Source organism: Melanostigma gelatinosum, assembly GCF_949748355.1.
Source record: "Melanostigma gelatinosum genome assembly, chromosome: 13".
Taxonomy (NCBI): domain Eukaryota; kingdom Metazoa; phylum Chordata; class Actinopteri; order Perciformes; family Zoarcidae; genus Melanostigma; species Melanostigma gelatinosum.
The window spans coordinates 13,178,784-13,200,746 of record NC_136646.1 but is presented as its reverse complement, the minus strand read 5'-3'; the positions used below and the strand labels follow the sequence as shown (position 1 = coordinate 13,200,746).

The following is a 21,963-nucleotide window of genomic DNA, read 5'->3' as shown; positions in this document are numbered from 1 at the left end:
GGAGAGAGGAGTCTGATCTCCAAAACAGAACGCATCTGAATACAGTGTGTGTGTGTGTGTGTGTGTGTGTGTGTGTGTGTGTGTGTGTGTGGCCATGTTTCATGCACCTGCGCACAAATTATGATTCAAGTGTTTAACTCCGACCCTAAAAGTGTAATGTAAACATGCTGGAGTCTATATTCGTGAACACCTGTGCTTGGCCGTGTGTGTGTGTGTGTGTGTGTGTGTGTGTGTGATTAAAGTGTGTCAGCACACACACACACGCACACTCTCCAGGTTAATGATTGTGGGCGCGAGGTGCGGTGCAGCTGTTGTCTCGAGGCCCCGGAGCGGAGGAATGCAGCGGGGGTGACGGTGTCGAAGGTAGGAGGTGTGAAGGTGTGAGAGATGGTTTAATGGAGTTAACGGTCCGCTGCAGGGCGCTCTGTAACACACACTTCAACTACCGAGCTCTCCGTGTGTGTCCACCGACGCAGTAAAAGACAGCATGTGGACAGAATACGCATGTCATGGTTCGGGTATGTCGCACGTTCAGCATAGACTAATACTGTTCACTCCTCTCCCATAATGCAATGCACAACGGGCTGGGCTGTTGGTGAACTCGTCCCACCTCAAAGTGTCACGCGACTCCTTCATCCCTTTCTGTTCGGACAAAAAATAAATAATACAGCAGAATCGTATTATACACTAAATCACAATCAAAATACTACATGTGATGTACTACGAGGAACTGTAAAACGTGTGTTATGTATTTACATTATTACTGTTCCTCAAGAGAGACTTTTTCCTTCTCAGATTGATTGTGAATTATTTTCAATCGGTTAAATTCTGCTATTCACGAGAAAAAAAAACGAGAGAGAAGTAAAGTAAAAGCAGACTATTGTGCGATAAAAGCACATTTCTCTCAGTTTTTCTGTCCTGCTAATCGCATCACAACCCCTCAGGTGGTGCCCCCCCCCCCCCCCCCCCCCAAGGTTAGAAACCCCGGTACACAGCATTGAAGCGGCATACTCTGTACGAAGAATATCATAAATTCACAGCAGTGCAGTATGTGCCTACTATACGAGGTGAAACCATCTGCGAATGATCACAGAAAATGCTTCCCTCTGCAGCATCATGCAGCTGCTTTCAGTTAACGGTGCCTTTGACATGGAGCTGATCCTGGACCTGCTGACTGGATAGGGGCCTCTGTGGTCTGAGGTTTGCAACCTTTCCGAGGTTGCTGTCCTGCGATCAGCCAAAGCCTTCGTCTGAAGTTTGAGCATGGCCGTTAGGAAGCTATTACGTAAAGACAGTCCTCAGATCGGGAGAAAGAGCAAAGGTCATGGATCAGCAAGAAAAATGCCCGGTCATTGATAGCGCGCAAGTCATGTCTGGACACCCTCAGGAGACTGCAGGGTCACGCTGCGTTGGTCTGCGGTGGTGCACGTGCCGCCGGGACAAGACAGGGGCTTTAACATCGACCGGATGAAGATTTTTCATAAAAGCGCTCCCGTGTTTCCCGTCGTCAATCCACTCAGGCATCACGTGGCACAATGCAGCATTAGACATCGTGCTCGCCCTGCCTGCCCTCGGCCCCGCCCTGCCGTCCACTGCCTCTATTGATCTCACCCACACACCATTAGAGCAGGCCTGCAAACAACATTGAACCTGTCCCACTGGACGTCTCCATACAACTGCTCATCACTCCCGTGCCTTCCTCTCTACCGCGCTCGGATGCTGAACAGACACACAAAGCCTCATTTACCCCGTGTCTCATTTTGGCAAATTAAACATTTCAACAGAGTACAGTGTCATTTTACATCTCACTGAGAGAGAAACGAGAGAGAGGAGAGAGAGAGGGAGAGAGAGAGAGAGAGAGAGTATAGACTATACGAAACAAGCGTCAAATTGAAAAAGATAAAAGGGAATTCAGCGTGTTTGAAGGGACCGTTCGCTGCCACATACAACCAGAGAGGTTCAATTAAAGCGCGACCACAGAGGAGGAAACGTTATTCTTTGCTGGAGGGGATGAACTCAACCACAACAGAGAACAGCAAAGGTAGCTGGAAAAACCGGGGGGGAAATTCACGAGCACACAGAAAAGAGAAAAAAAAATCACCTCCACAATTTTGTGAGACTGAGCACACAGAGGGGTAGAGACACAGCAGAGGATGATTAGCTAAGAGCGATAATGCAACGCACAGGAGAGACACTGGCAAATATAACCTCATAACACACACACACACACACACACACACACACAAGCTTTACCAGAGGACCAAGCAACGCCCTGACACAACCACATCACACATGGAGCCTCTGGGGTTGAATCAAAGCAAGCAGACACACACAGACACACACACACACACACACACACACACACACACACACACACACACACACACACACACACACACACACACACACACACACACACACACACTATATGCTTCCTTTGACAAGCAGACCACCGCCCATGATGACATATCTTACCTCATGACTACACTATGACACATCAGTGCTTCAAAAGACATTCCTGAAGTCAGAGCAGGAGGAATGTCATATACTTTAACAAAGTCACCAGAACTTGGTTCATCTTACTTCTTTTTTTGTCGCAGAATATAAAACAGCGGTCGCATGCATCAAACTGTGGTTGTATAATACAGTTATGAAGGCGATTATTTCTACTGGTGGCTGTGAAGTCCTGTGACGCTCATTGACTTGATGGCCTGTTTGTGTGAGTAAAAACATCAACAGTGATGGGAGTCCAGTGGGTCTCCATATAGAGCCAATTAACTGACTCATTTGCCTGAAAACACCCATCTCTGTGTGGGACGTCCCGTCTCATACTGACAGCCTGCCCGCCTCCTGGTGCAGCGAGAGGCGGACAAAAGACTGGCGCAACGCGGGGCGTTAGAAATGTGGCTCACTTTAGTGAAGAGCAGCCGATAAATGCATTCGGCTGCGCACTATTTTGCCGCCAACAATGGTTGAACAAAAGCTGCGGAGGAACATTGATCAAACACTTTGGTTTATGTACAGTATGTAACCGAGTATGTTCGTGCGTGCGTACACAGTGGCTATGCAAACTAGTGTTAATCCTCTTCGGAAATCACGCTCTCTGACCAGCAGCACCGCGCTGCACTTCAGCCTGTCCAAACACACAATGACGTCCAGGCATCAGCGCGTTGATCAACAAGCAGCTCCCCCCGCTGTACTTACGTGGTTCTCAGAGTAGGGTGGTATTCCAACAAGGCAGAAAGCAACTCCATTCATTGGACAGCAGAAACTGTTGGGCTGCAACGAGGAGAGGCAGATTGTGTCGCTGCAGAGGCAGCTCTGAGAGTAACAATGCTCCGGTCAAGCACAAAACTTATATGTTCAACACTTATCCCGCTTCCTTCCTCCTGAGGGGAAAAACAAACAAACAAAAAAAAAGCCCCTTCTCTGTTCCCGTTGTTTCGGGCCGTTCAATGCGCTCACCCCCTCCTCATCCTCTTCTTCTTCTTCTTCCGCCAGACCGCAGTCAGTTGTACATAACTAAATCCCTCTGTGCTCGGCCCTGCCTGGAAACTCTCTGCAAGCACCGTCAATGCACATGGAGGGACACCGGAAGTCAGGAGACTCCGCCTTCAAAGTAAAGTCCTGAGCGGGAACGTGTCCAAGTTTCAACAAAAGTGGTGGAATCAGTAACACGTAGGAAAGAGAAGATCATTTTGAGGTACTTGTACTTTACTTAAATATTTCCACTTAATGTTACTTCATTTTTTCTACTCCATGACATTTCGGAAGCCAATATTGTACTTGTTACTCCTTTACATTTGTTTTAATTAGTTAGCCTACTTGTTATGTTGCAGATTCAGAATATAAACACAAAATATAAATCAACTTATAAATGATTATCTATTATTAGGCTCGAGATTAAGCTACCCATCAGTATGTGAACCAATCAAAAATGTGCACCATCTTTACTGCACAATGAGGGCTTTTAATTGTTGTACTTTAATTCTATTTTGATGCTTTTTTGTGCTTTTACTTCAGTAAAAAAAAATGTAAAAACTATATCTTAACAATTACTAATTTGTTTCTTATAGGTTTTGTGAAATGATTGCAGTTGAAGAAATGCACATTGGCTAAATATTTAGTTTAATTGACTCGAGGATAATTCCTGATCTTCGTACAGGAAGTCTAAGCTTTTATGGTTGATATCTTTACCGGAAATACTACAGTTGTATTGTGGTTACCTTGACACTGTGGGAATAGAAGGCAGTCAAATTAGAGGAGGTAAATCTGGGTAAATCTGGGTAAATCTGTGCGCTCCGCCCTGCAAACCCGCAGCGTGCGGGCTCCCTCTGGCTGTGCCAAGACATTTGTGTGCAGGACGGGAGGGGTCACTGATGCCAACGAGACAGTAAGTCAAAGCACGGATTTAAGAAACAAAACAAAAAAACGTTTCGAAAACGTATGCACATTCTGAAAATAACTATAAAGGTCTAATTATTAACAATATATTAAAGTATGTAGGACAAATGAATCAGCCTAAAGATGATCTGTTAGTCTATTATTACTGATACTAAGTAGAAGTTCTGCATTCAAAATCATTATCAGTAGGCATATTACTTTAAGTATCAGTTGACTTTGCTCATTATAGGTTTGTTTAATGTGAAAAGTAACTGCAGCTATCAAATAGGTGTAGTGATGTAAAAATTACAATATTTCCATTTGAAATGTATTGAAGTATAAAAAAACGTCAAATGGAAATACTCAAATAAATCATCTAAACACAAGATCAAAGTGTGTGGAATCTCAAATGATCAAGTTGAATTGATGCTGTAAAAAAGAAATTATGATTATTTTCACTACGGATTCATCTTCAGATTATTTGCTTCATTAATTGATTAATCGTTTGGTCTATAAAGCCCAACATCTTGACTGCACTTTCATAGAGGAACAAATATTCACATTTGAGAAGACTTAAATGAGGAATTGATTATAAAAACAGACTGACCGATAAACTGGCAGCTCTTTTCTCTTTATGGCGACACTGAGAAGCTTCCTCATAATCCTGATGTACCGGAAAAGTAGTAAACCACACATTTATGAAATGGGATGCATTCGATGTGAAAAATCTGATACAGCCTTATCATAAAACAGTGTTACTAACAAAAGGCACATCAGTCCAATTCAGAGAGTGACTCATGATAAACACAGGGACACAACAGAGACGGGCTGAACAAAGCGGATAATGAAAGTGCACCTCATTGAGACATGTCAGAATTCCCTCCACGCCCAGACAGAGCGGAAAACGTGTATTTTTAGCCCCTTTTGGCTGCAGATGAACACTGCTCGTGTGAACCAATAGGACCCACAGGCAGTACAGTCAGGGGAAGGTTACTCATCAAGAGCAGGAACTTCAGACTGCTGTCAGGAAGTCCCACGCCGTCACACTACTGTATATATGCTCCTCGATAGATAGGGCTGTAAATATTAGTTTAGGTCCAGATGAAGGAAAACAGTTAAAGAAGATTAAAAAGAATGTGTTGCTGGCTGACAGCTGGAGGCCCATGTGGCTATTACTGTGAGGGGTGCAAGTATCAGAGAGCCCCTTCAGAAGAGCCTGCCTGCCTGCCTGCCTTTGGGGAAACAGTCAGGGGGGGGGGGGGGGGGGGGGTGGGGGGGGGGGCAGCTTACGGGAGGCTTCCCACGCCAAGAGCCGCAGCTGCCAACTCAGCCTCCATCTCAACGTGTCTCCTCGGTCTGCCTTGCTCTCTCTGCATCTGGCCCGCTCCGAGACACACAATACCCCAGCCAAGGGCTTAAAGAGGACACACTCTACCAAAGTCAGAGTCATGACCTTCCCTCATCTCCCATTTGAGACAGATAATTACCACATGTCATCCAAACTCTCCCCTCCAGGTTAGTTATGAGGCCAAAGTACGTTTTTGTTAAATCCACCGTGGCAGAGTGAGAGCCCAGAGAGGCTTTGCTGCAGTATCCTGGTCTTAAGGTGCGAGAGCAGGGCAGATGGTCTCTGGGAAATAGGGAGGGCTGTGGAGCTTGCTTTTCTTTTGGGGGGGGGGTGTCAAGGAGCGTGAGGCCAATCACAGCTGGACCTTTTTTCCAACATCTTCTCTGACCTCAGATCTGGATCTATCTCTGCAGCCTCTATCTGCCGCCCATGTGTTTTCTATTATACCATAAATCAGCCTGTGTTCCGACACTTTTCTGTGGGAAGAATGATCCGATGTTAGTCAACCCCTCCTGTGCTGAGGTTCGTCCACATCTCATCCCAGATGACATGCAGATACACGCTCACGCCAAACATCAATTTGCCTGTCAGGCGAGAAAAATGGCCTTTCTATTATTGATGTTCTGAGACTGAGAGGTGCGGAGAGGAGGAAGGAGGAAGAGTTGTGTGTCTGAGGTGTTGTGTGTCGTATCTGAGCAGGTGGGTCAGCATATTTCAAAACGCTGAGTTGGAAATGCAGGGAAAGAGCTGTAACTCTATCCAGATCTAGCCAAACGACGTGGCTGTTATCTGACAAACTGCACTTGATGTCTCTCTCCTGTGCTCGTGCTGCGTCTCTGGGTCAGCCTTAGTCACTGACACACAGCCCCAGGCGCCGGGTATGACCCCCCCCCCCCCCCCCCCCCCCCCCCCCCCCCCCCCTCTGACTAAGCCTCGATCTAACAGTGATATGAGGAGATGCGCCACGATCTCTTTCCCTTTAGGGCCGGCCGGAGACGAGCAGGGAGCATCCAGAGTCTCCCCTCGGTCATTACATAATCACACACACACAGCCTGATTTTTTCAAATCTCCTCAGTTTCACTCCGCATCCCTCAAGTCATAGAGTCGGTCCCTTGACTGGACGTCCGCTCTGCACACGCATACTTCCAGGCCGGGGAGTGTATAGTTGCCAGATCTTTTCAGCATCATTTACTTGAGGCCTCTCTGGAGTGTGTAACACATGGCCACACTATCCCTCTTCTTGATACAGTTGCATTTAATGAAGGTGCTCGGGTGGTTTTCCTACTGCTGAGAGCCAAAATGACACAATGTGCAAGTCCTCTCTCTCTCTCTCTCTCTCTCTGTCTCTCTCTCTTTGGCTCAGCGGATTTGATATAAAGAGTAACATTTTCTCTCTCCAGGTCTCAGATGTAATAAGAAGATCATCGCTGTCTGGGCCTGATGGAGTGAAATGTGTCCGGCCAGAGATCAGGAGCCAGAGAAATGTGGACTGTGAGCTCACATATGCTGAAGCTTAACATGTAACGTTCAGCTGCTTATTGCTAAGCATGTACGGACACATACGTGACCGTAAGCGTGTGATTGAGACGTGGATGTGGATGGAGAGCTTTGGATATTTGCGTACATGTGAATGAGATGTGGACATGCGAGTGAGTCTCACACTCTGGTTGTCTCTGGCTGTTGACACAGAGGCTCCTGTGGCACTCCTTTGAAGGGGGTTTGGGACGGTTGAGAGAGAGAGAGAGGGGGGGGGGTTACGGTTAGAGCTGTAAATTCCCCCTTTCTCCGCGACAGGAGGAGTCCTCTTTGTCTGGCTGGACAACTGGCACGAGGGGAGGAAACAGCTGACCGGGCAGCACAGACAGGCATTTGTCACTGCACCGCACAGGCATTTTCATACTGGATCGAAATGTTTACAAATGAGTGAAGAGTCCAGACTGCAGCCTTTCCTCAGGCTCAATCATAAACCCATTCTAATTGCTCCTTTGTCTTCTTTGAACCTATAATAGATAAGAGTTTGGTGTTTTTAACACCAGAAATTATTTATTTTCTAACTGTTATTTCTGGCAAGGTGGAAACAACGTTTATGTCAGGTGTGTGCAAATCATGTGTACTTGTATTTTATCGGAGCATGTTCCAATGTGGGCTGTACAGATTTTGGATGTTTTTTTCCCCGCCGTTGTGGGTCGCCATTGGTTTCTGCTTGAAAAATGACACGCTGTGATGTAATGTATACATGATTTGAAGTAAACAATCGAAAACGAGCAAAGTCAGGGTTTTCTGATCGGTGCAAGAAAGTATTAAAGACAATAAAAACGCACCTAAACTTGATTTGTTGTTTTTTGAAACTACGGCCATGAACCTCCATCACATTGTCTAAAGATGACAGTTTTTGATTTTCAGTAAAAGGTCAATACCTCAGTCTTTATGCTTGTCTCGTGTGTTCCTCTGCTGACCTGCTGACCCACTTTCTCTCCCCGCCTCGCCCCGCGCTACATTTCATTTTAATCCCCCTTCTCTCTTGCAGCTGCCTCGCTCATTCTTCTGCAGACCGCAGTCATTCAGACGGAACACAACGATGAGCCTGTAGACACGACGGCTTGCCCGGTAGCAGAGGCAGGTCTAAGTCGGAGCCTTGGCTATTGGAAAGGACGTTCGGCTGGGTAGGGTACTGGAGAGGATGACTCATTGAGGACAAGAACGCAGAAACACACACACACACAGATGCAAGCCAAGGACCACCACCAGCCAGTGCTCTTGGCTGGACATGCTACAGAACTTTCTCAACACTGGTTTTCACCACCGATACAAGCCTTTGTATCAACACCTCACTTTTAACATTTCACTGGGTTTTATGTATGTAGGCCGATCGTCAAAAACGGTTCCAGGGCAGTTTAAGTCCTATCTTCCTGTACAAGCTGATACACTATCTCACCCCCGCACATGAAAAGCTGAGCTTCCACTTTTTTAGGCCTTAACATGGCGAGAGCTGATTAGAACAGCCACGTGGGAGTGTTTGAGATAAAGGAACAAAGAGAGGGAAATACGCCGAGTCTGAGGAGGAGACTGGGGGAAGTTCAGGTGTCACCGTTTGCACAAACGACCCCTGATTCAACTCCGCAATGTCTCCAGTCCGTCTCCATCTATTGCTCAAAGCTCCAGACAACAACAAGTGAATCACACAGGGTATTCCACTGTTTCTATAAACGTCAGCTGTTACTATAAATGCTTGGCACACATTCTCAGGACATCCCTGTATTAGGGCTGGGCGATATGGCCTAAAAAAAAAATCTCCGATTTTTTTACAAAAAATCCGATTCACGATTTAAATCGATTTTTTTCCCCCAAAATTTTTTGCAGATGACAGAAGCTGTTGAAAACAATTTTTTCTTTTATTTTGTGATGATTTTCCCAAGTAGGTTGATAAAAATAAAGTGCAAACAAAACCTGAACATTGTAGAAAGGTGCCTGTAGTATACAAAAAGTATTTGGTCACTCTTTTGTTTGCCTGAATCATTTAAATATAAAATTAAATTAAACATAACATTAAATGGCATTAAATAGTAGCCTTCCATTGTAAACAACTGTGCAAATGTAACTTTTTACAGTAAGCTTTTCTAACTGAATACACTGATACAAACACAGCATGAAATAAAATGTATATGACCCTTTAACATTCACATTTTCAAAAGTGCAACATCTGATCTAACATCAACATAACATATTTTGCACAGTAAATAAGTGCATGTAAACAAAATCAAGTGCATTCACAACATAACCAACAGTATTAAACAGTAGTGCATGTTTTTTCTAAATATTTTTTGCCAGGAAGACAAGCCTGTCTACTACCTCTGGCTTCAGGCATGCACGGTGGCATGTAACAATGCCCCCCCCACACACTGAAAAGCCTCTCAGAGGGGGCACTTGTAGCTGGCACAGAGAGGTATTTCTTTGCTAAAGTACTTAGCCTTGGAAAGTTAAGTTGGTGACGCTTCCACCAGTCAAGTGGATCGGTGTCTGGGTCAACCTGCTGGACCACAGGTCAGTTGTTGCGGAGTAGAATGACATCCCCTCCAGCTCCGCAGAGATCCTTTGGCGTGTACTATTGTACAGCCGAGGCAAGGCAACGTCAGAAAAATGTTTACGGCTTGGTAGCACGTACCTGGGGTCCAAAGCTTTGAGACGGTGAATAAACCCCGGCTTTTCCACGGTGTATATGGGCACCATATCTTTTGCGATATACATCGCGACTGCATCCGTGATGGCTTTCCACCGGGCACTCTTCTTCTCATGCGGAGTACAGTTGGTGAATGTCTCCAAAATGCTGGGTTGTTGTTGTGAGGTGGCGGCGGCGGCGGCCAGCAGTGAAGCTGCTGGCCGCCATTGTTTTAGTTTGTAAACAATGCGCGCGCACTCTACTACGGGAACCCAACGGGGGGGAGGGGTGGGGGCGATTTTCTCGATTTTCAATAAAACACATCGCCTTAAAGCACACATTCGAATTAATCGATTAAATCGATTTATCGCCCAGCCCTACCCTGTATAGTTCAACCTCTTCTGAGAGACAGAGAGGAAGAATAAGCAGTAGTTCCAGTAGCAGCGCTGCACGCTTCCTTCCTGCTGCCCGTCACTTCATACAGCCCGAATGCGTCTGCAGCCTCTTTACCTTTCACGGCTCCACTTCCTGCCTCTAGCATCACTTCCTGCGGCACATCGGGGGAGACAATGGAAATGAGCTCTAAGGATGAAATGTGTCCTGAAGTCACATTCGGGAACCAGTCCATCTGAGATCAGCAACAACTGTCTACATCAGATGTTTCTGCCGGTCACTGATGAGTCCGGAACGTCGGAAAAGAACTTGGGTAAAATTAGAATGACATATTATTAGAGTAGGTGGCATGTTCCCCGAATATGCCCGCCTGAATACACATCAATGGACAATGTAAAACTGAATGACTGGTGAATTGGAAAAACCCTGCGACTTGATCTGATGATGAATCCTAAAAATGTTTCCAGGAGGCTATTTTGCCTAAATTGGGTTAAATAGTGAATATTGCTTTCATCCTGGCAGTTACCTGAAGCTTCGACAACTTTTCGGCTGTAATGATCACCGTGCCAAACAGCAGAATAAAGATTTGTTCAACTAAACTAATCTCCTGCCCCTAAAAAAGCATTGTTTTTACATAGATGTAATGTGTATTTTTATTCTTGTTTGTTGATACGATTCGTGCAGCCTTCTTGGTCAAGCGTCTGTAAAAATGAAAGAGGTTTTAATCTGAATAACACTTTTACTTGTTTGAATAAAACCCTAAAATGCAGGCTAAACTTAATTAAACCAACTGCGCCCATCCAAAAAAGCACAAAAAGCAGTTACATAATGAGCACACATTCCTATCCTGATTTGAATACTCATGCATCCTCTCATAAAAAGATTACTGATCGATTGGAAGACCCAACGACAGATCTCGTGAGCATTTGTGGTACAACAGAAACTTTAAACCAGACCTCTCACAGAATACAAACGGTCTAATCCGGCATGTTCGAGGGGGATCATATCCTAATCCGAGCGTTTCCTCGCCTTAAAACTCAGATAGGTTTGTCTGGACATGGCCTTAAAGCAGAGTGTTCTCCTTTACGTTGACAGATTTTTAACTTTCAGGAAGGTCCCTGTCTTCATCCAGCCAGCCATCGGTGCAGAAACGTTTCTTTCACACACCCTAAATGCTGTTATCCATAGTAATACATAGTATTGTAATTCTAATGTCAGACTTCATGCTTAAATCTAAAAATCACAGCGAGATAAGAACAGAGGGACCATTGGCATTGCTCACCTCTGAAGCCTTTAAAAAATATACACCAGAGATATACTGAAGAGGAATGTCAACACTCACAGAAACACGTTTTTAACAAGCAAAATGCTGATAAAGACGACATTTTTTATATCTATTTTAATCACGACAGATTCGTAGACACTGATCTAAATGAGAAGACACACAACGCAAAGTGCTGCACATTTCCTACTGCGAACAATGCGGGTGAGAGGTCACCAAGAGGGCATGATAATATGCTTCCCATGTGGAATTAACATGCACCGTCACCATCAGCAAAACAAACTTGTTATTCTGGGTTGAATTCTGTAAAAAAGACCCACCATCTGTTCATTTGCAGAGATTTCCCGAAATAGATAATCCTTCAACCCCTCGGAAAAGATAGAAATTGAGCCGCAGTTGCGTTCAGAGGCCACAGGAGGGCTCAGGGCAGCGGTTGCAGGATGAGGTGGGGTCAGGGTGGAGAAGTTGTCCTCAGATGCAGCTCTGTGGTGAGTTTGTCATTTGATCCCAATCCGTGGGATTTAACAGGATTTATGGCGATGATACTGATGCAGCCTGAGCCCAAAATATGGCAAAAAAAGCAATGTGTCTGACTGAGCCACATTTAAAGGAACAGTCTGTTCTGTTCTGAATGTGTGAGCCACAAAATACAACAAAGAGGGCCTGAATGTGGTGAAACAGGATGACGGTATAGACAGACAACACTGAGAAATATCTTTAAAATCAGAACTCAGACGTAGTTCAGAAAGACAAGTTCATTGTTTTTACCATCAGTAGTTTGTAAAATAGGCCAAGAGGCCCGTGGCTTGTTCAGCGAGCGGTTCAGTATTGATATGCAGCTGTGGTGCCCGCTAACAGTAGGGCATCACATGTGCTTTGATTAATTATCAACGAATGAAACAGCAGGCATCAGCTGCACAGCTGTTCATTCCAGACCGACATCAAGTCACGCATGTAGAAGACGGAGGATACCAAGAGATAGAAACAGACTGCCGGGGTCACAAGTTGAAATGAAAAGTATGTCAAACCGAGCGCATCAGCCCCCTGAGCTTAAACTGGACCAGGTCGGTAGCAAACTGCCTCATAATTGGATGCTACCGATAAACCTAATCCCTCTGTTTCATTCTTTTTACCCCGGTTCATCCCATCCGCCCGCGGATCCCAGACATGGGCTGGACTGATGCAAAGTGCTGCTGACAGGAAGGGCTTTACCCACACGGGCTGACCTCTGACCCCTGCTGGAGAACCCCGTCTATCGCCCCTTGCCATCTGCATTCATGCATCGGGTCGCCACTCAAGTGCATTGGTTGAGGTCCAAAGTAGCCGTCCTGAGCTGAACGGGAGCTGTTTACTTCCTGGAGATGGAGTGTCCTAGTTTTCTTTCACGGGACAATTTGCCCATTGTCTTGCCTGCAGGCATCTACCATTCGGCGATCTCCCGCCTGAAAATCTGATGGAGCCTGAAATTAAGAACACAAACCCTGTACTGACATCCTTCACATGCAAAAGCCTCCTCATCTTACAGTTGGCGTCATTTAAATGTGTTGTCAGCTCCTTCTAAATATGTGTTGATATGCAAAACAGCACAACAATATCTGTAAATTTGCATCAAATTTGTTTTGTGTACATTCAGACTGCATGCTTCATCTGCTACAGAGACCCTGTAATCAATCTACAACTCCCACAGCTCCACGTCCCACAAATGTCCCTCAAATCCTCTGAATGCGTCGCTCATCACAAGCAGAACCAGCTTAGCAACTCATCTTTCCTCCTAAAGCTCTCCGCATGGGCGGGAAGATCAATGGATATGCTTATATGCGTGCGTTTAATTTCAATTTAGATGCAAATACGCATACAAAGTTCATTCTTTGCTGGTCTTTCAGTCTCCACCGCTCAGGACAATAGCGCAAGAAATTCCTAAGAGTCCAAAGATTGGAGCGCTGCAGGCGGGGGGGGGCTTCGGGGGTGCAATGGGTGGGGCTTCAGATTAGACCACCTGTTCCACCATGAGGCTTTTCCTTTATCCTTCCCTCTCTCACACTTGTCTTCCACATTCCCTCTCACTATCTCGTTTGTAACTTAACAAGACCCTTTCTTCTGTGTCTCTCTCTCTCACACACACACACACACACACACACACGCACACACTTTGGCGCTCATAAAATATCTCCCTCCGCGGCTGCTTCGCTCTGAGCTCATTTTGACGGCAGTCCACTTCAGTCACATCTGTGGGAAACAGACAAAACCATTTGCAAGATAACTCTGGCTGGGAGCCACAGGGACTCTCTCACACACACACACACACACACACACACACACACACACACACACACATACACTGGCACACACACAGACACATAGTACAGTTAGACATATGTCGCCTTGCCGCCCAAGCCGGGCCTCTGCCCTGTCCACATCACTGAGGCTCATCCAGAAGTATCAGCGATTCCCTCCACTGTAGTGAAACACTCGTCCACGTACAGCAGTCAGGAGTTCGACAACGTTATCCCTGAAACTTGCTCTTTCCTGGCTCTGTCTTTTATGATCCAACACCTTGGCTTGCAGGCTGTTGCAGCAAAGAGAAACCACTTGTTTCTGTGTGATGGATGTGGTCAGAATACCCCAAACCCAGAAGGCATCAGCAGCCACCACAGCCCCGCTCAGGTCCGTTAATGACTATTGATCGGAAAGCACTCTATGGACCCAAACTGATTTGCAACGGGTCTGGCATTTTAATCGTCCTTCACGCAAGTGTTTTTTGTTCTTTGCAGTGAGAACTGTCCCGGTGTCGGTCAGTGTGTTTCATAAACTTATAAAAGTAGGACGAGTTACATCGTGTGCAGAGAGCGGCATCACTCGAGTGCAGAAGAATGCAGACTGTGAGAGAAAGAGGTGTCCCACCGCTGCCCTTGACTCCCTCTCACAGACGCTTTGTGTAACCGGCGTTTTTCTTGTTCTTCGCTGAGCCGCTGCCCTCCTTATCACCGTGCTTTTGAACATGTGTGTGTCCGTCCTTGCGCCGAACAGAAAAAAAGAGGCCAAAGACAAACACAGATACTGGCCTGTAAACTTTTCCAGCCTTTCCAACCCTATAGTAAACACCATCCGCCTCTTGTTTACTTTCGCACAGCGATGCTAGCGCATGTTTACGCTGCCAAATGACAGGAGGTCCTTCTCGAGACATGTGCTGTGTATCCAGAATCATCTCAAAACACCAGGCTGGCGGAGGCCTTCAGCAGGAAGCACAGGGAGAGATAAAGCGTTCACAAAACGACAATGACACGCGGCCACGTGACGAACAGGAAGTGCTGTAATCAAATTTGGCCCTTACGTCACAATGTGGTCCATTTATTGAAATGACACCGGCCCAGCCTCAGCGCTGCACCAAGGCCGCGCTGTGTCAGCATTTTCGCGGCACTGCGCAGTCTTATAAATAGTTTTTTGTTTCCTGTGTGAGGTACATTGTGCTGTAAACTACACCGGTCTTGTTTTTTTTGTGGTGCAGAACTGTGAACTGATACTGAAAGTGTGTGTGTGTCTATAACACTGAGGCCATGACCCATGGACTCAGACACACTGTGTGCTCTGTGTTGTTGCCTGAGGCTTACAATTTGGGGAAATAAGGTTAAAAGTGAGAAAGAAAACACATAAACAAGTGAAAAACATGGCATGCCTCCGACAAATGTGTTCACCCAAACACACACACACACACACACACACAGTCTGACCAGCAGCAGTGATGACATCATCCCTGCTATTACTGGGGGGCTAACGTCACCCTGACCTGAGCGAGCAGACACAGACGGGAGATGTTCCCCTTGTGGACCACATGCATTATTCAGCCAAACGAAGGGTTGGGCTGGGGTGTCTCACACGTACACCCCTCCTTGTCTCGCCCTCCTGCTCCTCCTCCTTAGTCACAAACCTGATGCTCACAACACTTCCACCTCGGGAGGAGAGGACGCAAAGGAGAAGCAATGGAGGGAGGGAGGGATGAGGTCATCAGTGGCTAGGACACACACTGGCAGTGCGTTTGAGTGTAACGTAGGGGAGATATGAGGAGGGTGTCTGCGCTCTCTCTCCTCCTCTAAAACCATTCATCACACGCTCAACTCCAAGCAGCTGGTTGCTTCCAGCCCGGATACAATACCTGCTGACAGCAGCAGCAAACCGCCCTCACACAGAAGCTGTAAAACACTCCAAAATATTAACAAACAGTGTCTGTGATGAGGGTGAAGGTGGCAAATTCATCAAGCATCAGCTGCTCCCACAGCAAACAAGCAGAGCGGTGACAGTCTCTGCACAGGCTGGTGACACGAGCACACGGTGGTACAAAGGCTCATCTGAGCCTCTGGATGGGAACCCTGTTGCACACATCCCGTCTCCCGCCTCCATCCTGACTCCAGGCGAGGGGGGGGCAATTTGTGCATGACATCTTAAGACGGACCGAGGACGCCTGTTAACCCACCACACTGAGCCACACCCCTCTTTTTTGAATGCTTATCTCTCTGTCCACTCCCAAAGTGTTGATCTTATGCCCGGTATAGCAGAGCTAAGCTGGTGATGTTTTCAGCTGTGTCATCTCTCCAGAGGCCTGGCACTTGCCGGTGGTGGCAGCACCTCCGCCGCCCCCCCCCCCCCCCCCCACCCCAAGAGTGAGACCTAGCTCGCCGGGGGAGCAGAAAACACATCGCAGGATAAGCAGCGTGCTGTGCTGTTTGTTTTCACCTTGAGGGAATGGAAAGAGGGATGATGGATGTTATGAATGCTGCTGCTGCTCTGTGTGTGTTTTGTGTCAGCGAGGTGCGAGTGTGAAGAACACTAAAGCTGGTGGTCCCCTTCACTTCCCCTTCAGTCCCTCCCTTCCTCTCCTCCTCTCCATCCTCACCTGGTCCATGATTTCAGCGAGCCTCCTCCCTCCTCCTGTTCCCTGTCATGGCACGAGATAGCCGGCTGTCTGCCTTGTTCCTTCTTCTTCTTCTTCTTCTTCTTTTCCTTGTTCAGTATTCCCAACAGCAATCCAATCGTGCTCTCCTCACACAGGCGAGGCAGCCTGGCCGCCGACGGCTGCGCCTCCCCACAGAGGCATGGCTCTGCCTCTCCTTGTGTCTCTGAGTGTGACAGTCTAGTACACCCAACCAAACACTCCCGTCTTGTCCTTTTCTCTGTCTCCTCTCCTTCTCCTGCTGCTCCGGGTGTAGGAGGTTGGCGGGCAAACAGGGTGTGCGTGGGATCCTCGCCTCTCTCCTTGATAACCACGCAGAGTGAAGAGTCCCGCTCTCCGTTTTCGTTGCACTCGTTCCCTGTGTGAGCTGTCGCCTCGCCTCCCCTCCCTCCCTCTCTGTATCCACTTCCCTCCCCTCTATCCATCTCCCCTCCCCCCCCCCTGCTGCACCCGAAGAGAGCCAGAGCGAGCAAATGAGAGAGAAGGAGCGAGGCAGAGAGGAGGGCGGAGGGCTGAGATTGGCTACCGGGGGGGATCATGTGACTCCCGGTGGAGGACTGAGGGACCCTCAACCAGCTGTCCAGCTCATGCTTCCCTGAAAAACTCTGTTGCCATTGACAACAGCTGCCGTGCAACACACCAACCACAGAACCCCAGACACAAAGCCATTGGCTGGCGGGATTCGTGGCCCCCGCCCCCTTTTTTTTTAGGGGGGGGGCATGTTGGGACATGTAGTCCGACCTGTAGTGTAAGAGCACATATCCCTGTGCCTCTGGGAGGAATGTTTCCCCCCCTGTGCTGGCCTCTTTGCTGAAATGTTAATGCTTCAGAGCAACATTGGCCGCCCTTCAGAGTGAACCAGAAGGACAGCAGGTCGTATCATTAGCATTAAAACTCTGGCATGAACTTGTATAAAAACACACATGAGTGGAGGAAAGACCTCGAGGCCCGGGCATTCTTGGTCAGCCAGGAAAAAGACATCCTCTGTCGTTTTCCTCTCGGCCAGTGCGGAGGGAAACTCCCTCCGCACAACAACAGGAACTCCACCACTGAAGGCCATCGCTAAGCACATATAACCCCCCACTCTTCCCTCCCTCTCTCCTTTCTTTCACTGCCTCCTTTTTCTTTATTTGCTCTGTCTCTATTATCTCCAGGCCACCACCCCTCGCCTCTCCATCTATTGTATTATTACACTCAATCGCTCGCCGCTCTCTCCTCCCACAACTCCATCTCTTTGGCATCCGGAAAAAGGTTGCAAGAGGTTACAGGTGACACAGAGAGGAGACGTTACAAACCAGCATCAAGAGTCACACGTACTGTAGCAACTAATGCACAGTGGGATATTCTTAAGGTGTCAAATGTCACTGGCAGGAGTTATTATGTGATGAAGTGTTGTGACTTATGATGAATTCACAGGAAGATCCCCTGATTGCTTTATTCGGCTGTTGGATAAACGAATGGATGCAGATAGAAATAGTCCCACTGCTGTGTTTAAAAGACAACATGTTGTGTGACTGCAGTGCAGTTTGGTCTATTACTAAATCAGTATCACTGCCTCTTCCATAACAAGTCACTCTCTTTAAATTAAAAAAATATCTCAAAATAAACCAAAAAATGAAATGACTTTTAAGGACTGACACAAACCTGATATGTGTTGTTTAGATATGACGTTTTTCCGACCTTTAAATTCTGCACTGAAAACATCTGGCAGCGTTGTCACATTGTGTACAGTTTTACCAGCATCATGCCATCATCCCAAGGAGAAAGGAAAATAACAAGCAGATTACAGAATGCTCAGAAATGCCAGCAGCTGCAGCAGTGCCAGGGTGATTTGACCTGATAGAGTAATCATAAACACTTTACAAATGTCCCGTATTACGGCATCTACCCAGAAATACTGCTCATGGGGAAACCCAAGGCCCCCGCAGCTGGAAAACAAAAGCGCACCTGTTCTGGTTTATTTTTGATTCAATGGGACGCATAACATAGCTGTGACATGATCTGATTTGGTATTTAGGAGCGGTGTGACAGGCCAGTAGAGTGAAGGGGAGGAATGAGGGTCAGGAATGCAGGACAAGACGTTCATGCAACATGCAGAGCAGCAAACAACCAAAGAAACCTTGCCCTATTTCTACAGTCCAGCTTCAGTGCATCCTTCGCTTTCCTCAACACCCTCTACTGTAGACTGCTGCAGCGTCGTTTGATCTGAGCCAAAGACGCCGTTTGAAGTGAGATGACTGCATGTGTGTGTGTGTGTGTGTGTGCGTGTAGCCTGTGTGTGTGTGTGTGCTCTCAGACAGAACAGCGGGTGTATTGTAATGCTGTGTGTGAGTGGTAGATTATACTATCAGTAGAGGAATTCCGATTATTTCCCACAGTGGGTCTGTCTGCACATATGTGGGAGAAACTTTAGCTTAGTGTTCAGAGGAGGATTGCAACACTGTGAGGCGCGCGTGCACACACACACACACACACACACACACACACACGCACACAATGACACTAAAGCATGGAAAGCATGGAAAATATGCATGTGTGCTTTCAAGCTGAGAGTCGATGAGAAGGTTGGTACCACTCTCATGTCTGTATGCTGAATATGAAGCTAAAGCTAGCAGCTGGTTAGCTTAGCTTAGCATAGAGACTGGAAACAGGGAAACAGCTAGCCTGGCTTAGTCCAAAAGTGACAAAATGCACCTACCAGCACCACTAAACCTCACTTATTGACATGCTACATTCTGTTTGTTTAATTTGTACAAACTGTAAAGGACTATTCCCGTGAGACAGTGAAAGACTGGCGAGCTTTATCCCCTCGTTTCCAGACTTTGCGCTAAATGAAGCTAAACTAAGTTAAGCTAAGTTAAGCTAACCAGCTGTCTGGTAAGTGTTTGGTAATTGTACTTACCAAAATGTGGAACTATTTCTTCCATGGGGGAATGTAGTGGGTTTTTAGAATATGCTCATGTTCATTAAAGGTTAAAAAGATTAAGATTACTTAAAGGAATGCAAACAATTCTCAAAATATGTAACTAAAGAAGCTGACCTGTCACCTCGGAGAGTCATTGGAGAGCAAGATGAGGAAGACAGCAATCCTTCATCTGTTAAAGAAATGACAAATTAGAAATGAATCTTGTTTTCAAGCCACAATAAAACCGAGTTCCAGTCGATATGATGATATCAGTTATGTGACAATCACACCACAAGAACAGAGAACAAGTCACGAAGAGAAGGCTTGTCTGACGTGTTTCACTCACAAATACGTTTTATGTTACGTTTTTCAAAATATAATAATTTATTCAAATACACTGTAAAACAAGAAGAAATTAGTTAGTTGTATAACAACATCAATAACACATTCATATGCCTTAAACTAAGGGCTAACATGTGCTGAATTAGTGCATTTGAAGCCATTCAAACGTAACAAATCTGCTGATTTTCATCAACTGTGACTGTTAAATTGAAATCACCTGTTCTTTCCATGGTTAGACTGCCATCAGCTGATTCTCCACAGCCGTAGGTAAACAGCACCATCTGCAGGACAGCATGTGCTCACACCACCGTGCCAAATGTGCTTCAATCTTTAAAACAGGATACTGTGAGTCCTCCTTCGCAAACATGCATCAGACAGAGTTTAATGAGATTATGTCCCATGAAGGAATATATTTGTTGTGACGGGAGGAATTTATAGTCCTTATTGCACTGCAGCTCTCTCACTCCATCGAGGTCAATGACTCTAATTTAGATACCACCGGACTACAGCAGCACACAGTCATGAATAATATAGTTCAGGATATAATAATATAATAACACTGTTCCATAATACACCTCAGCATGGAGGCAATGTAGCAGTAGGCCTTATAAATCTAATAATCCATGAAATACAATAGACATTATTTTTGATAAGAACAGTCTCATGAGCTGTCCACACCAAATATAAAAGCTTATTTTCAAAGTAATATTTGCGTAATGTCCCTGCTTTGACCCAGCCAGGGATCTTTGATGAAAGTCATACTCTTCTGTCTCCCAGTATTATATCCCTTACGTCACTTTCCAATTATGCAAATAAATATATATACTGAGATATAGATCACACAGACATTAGGAATGATGAGAGCATTAAAGGTGAGCAATGCTCTGTGCAGCAGAAATAAATGATTACGGACGTCGGAAATTTTTTTAAATAATACAGTGTTGAAATGACGAGAAAGCAAACTGGGTTTACCGAAATCATCTTTATTTATTTATAGACATGTCATGTGAAATACTGTCATTAACCTCAGTAAATCATCAGTGCATCAGTAAACTTAACATCATCGATACATAACACATAATAGATATGTTTGGTAAAACTGAGAGGAGCATCCGGTTAATGTATTTCTGAAATGACATCATTGCTCCCCGTGGACGTCATTTGCAGCCAACGTAATAAACAGAAACAGACAAACATGGTTCATGTACAGAACACAGTCATATAAGTGAAACATTCCCCTTGGCTTTAACCGGACAGAGAATCGTGATAGTAGTGAGGAGAAGAACATATTGGCAGCACGTGAATAAAGTAACGCAACACTGACGTGAAGGCTGACTCAACCAAAGGCAAAAACAATGAGTACAGGAGGGTTGGCCACAAAGTGGTAAGGATGATACGGTCAAAACTGAACAAAACACGTTACAGTCGGAGCCAAACAAATTAATCAGCTCACAGTGTTGCTAGAAAGGCAAATTCTACACCTTGTATTACGCTCAACACTACGAGACCGTCCTGCAGCCATGTCTACGGGTGTATAGGACTTGTGCAGAGGTAACATGTCTCCTCCTTAAAAGAGAAGCATGCACAACCTTCAGTAGCATAGATAATACACTGGTGAGACTGATTGCAAATAAGTGGGAGCAGTGACATTTTGTAGGAGGACCCTGACCCAATAAAGGAGGAGGAGAAGTGGGGGCTTCCACTTCGTGTCCAGTTGTTTATCTCAGCTGGATTGCTCTGCCCTTCCTACAGGAGAGCTCCGAATGAGGAACCCATCGTGTCTTGACCCGGCTCCTCTCCCTGAAACAGATGGCAGCTGGCATCAAACATCTACAGTTTATCAAGGATAAGTAATCGTATTAGCTCAGTCAAGTGAAATAGTGTGATCATTTCCCACTGTTACAGACTGCAGCCTACATAAATGGAAAGCCAGACAGACATTTGCAAGTAAAATCCTCCCTGTGGTGGAAAATATCACATTTATAATATGCAATGAAACACTCCCCTACCATTGTCCATGATGGAAACCAGGGATGCAGGACAGGGGGAAACACACACATCCCGTGATCGCCTGTGCATCAACCGTTTGTGTGGCCGAGCAGGACGCTTCATCATTATCATCATCATCATCATCATCACAGCAGGTAGATGATGTAGGAGAGGAAGACGAGGCCAACGATGGCGAAAAACATCAACATCAAAACGTCC

General features: G+C 46.0%; 1 protein-coding gene across 6 annotated transcripts in view; it reads right to left on the bottom strand.

Annotated features, from left to right (window-relative positions):
• arhgap23a (Rho GTPase activating protein 23a) overlaps window positions 1-16,808 on the bottom strand; it is a 61,089-nt gene extending 44,281 nt beyond the window's left edge. For 5 of the 6 annotated variants that reach the window (XM_079281849.1, XM_079281851.1, XM_079281853.1 and 2 more), the window contains exon 1: window positions 3,205-3,318. In XM_079281849.1, the coding sequence (XP_079137975.1) occupies window positions 3,205-3,258 (54 nt within the window). In that variant the 5' untranslated portion in view covers window positions 3,259-3,318. Of the gene's footprint in view, window positions 1-3,204; window positions 3,319-16,451 lie in introns of those variants that run through there. The other variant, XM_079281852.1, reaches the window with a different exon arrangement.
• Between the last annotated feature and the right edge of the window lie 5,155 nt (window positions 16,809-21,963).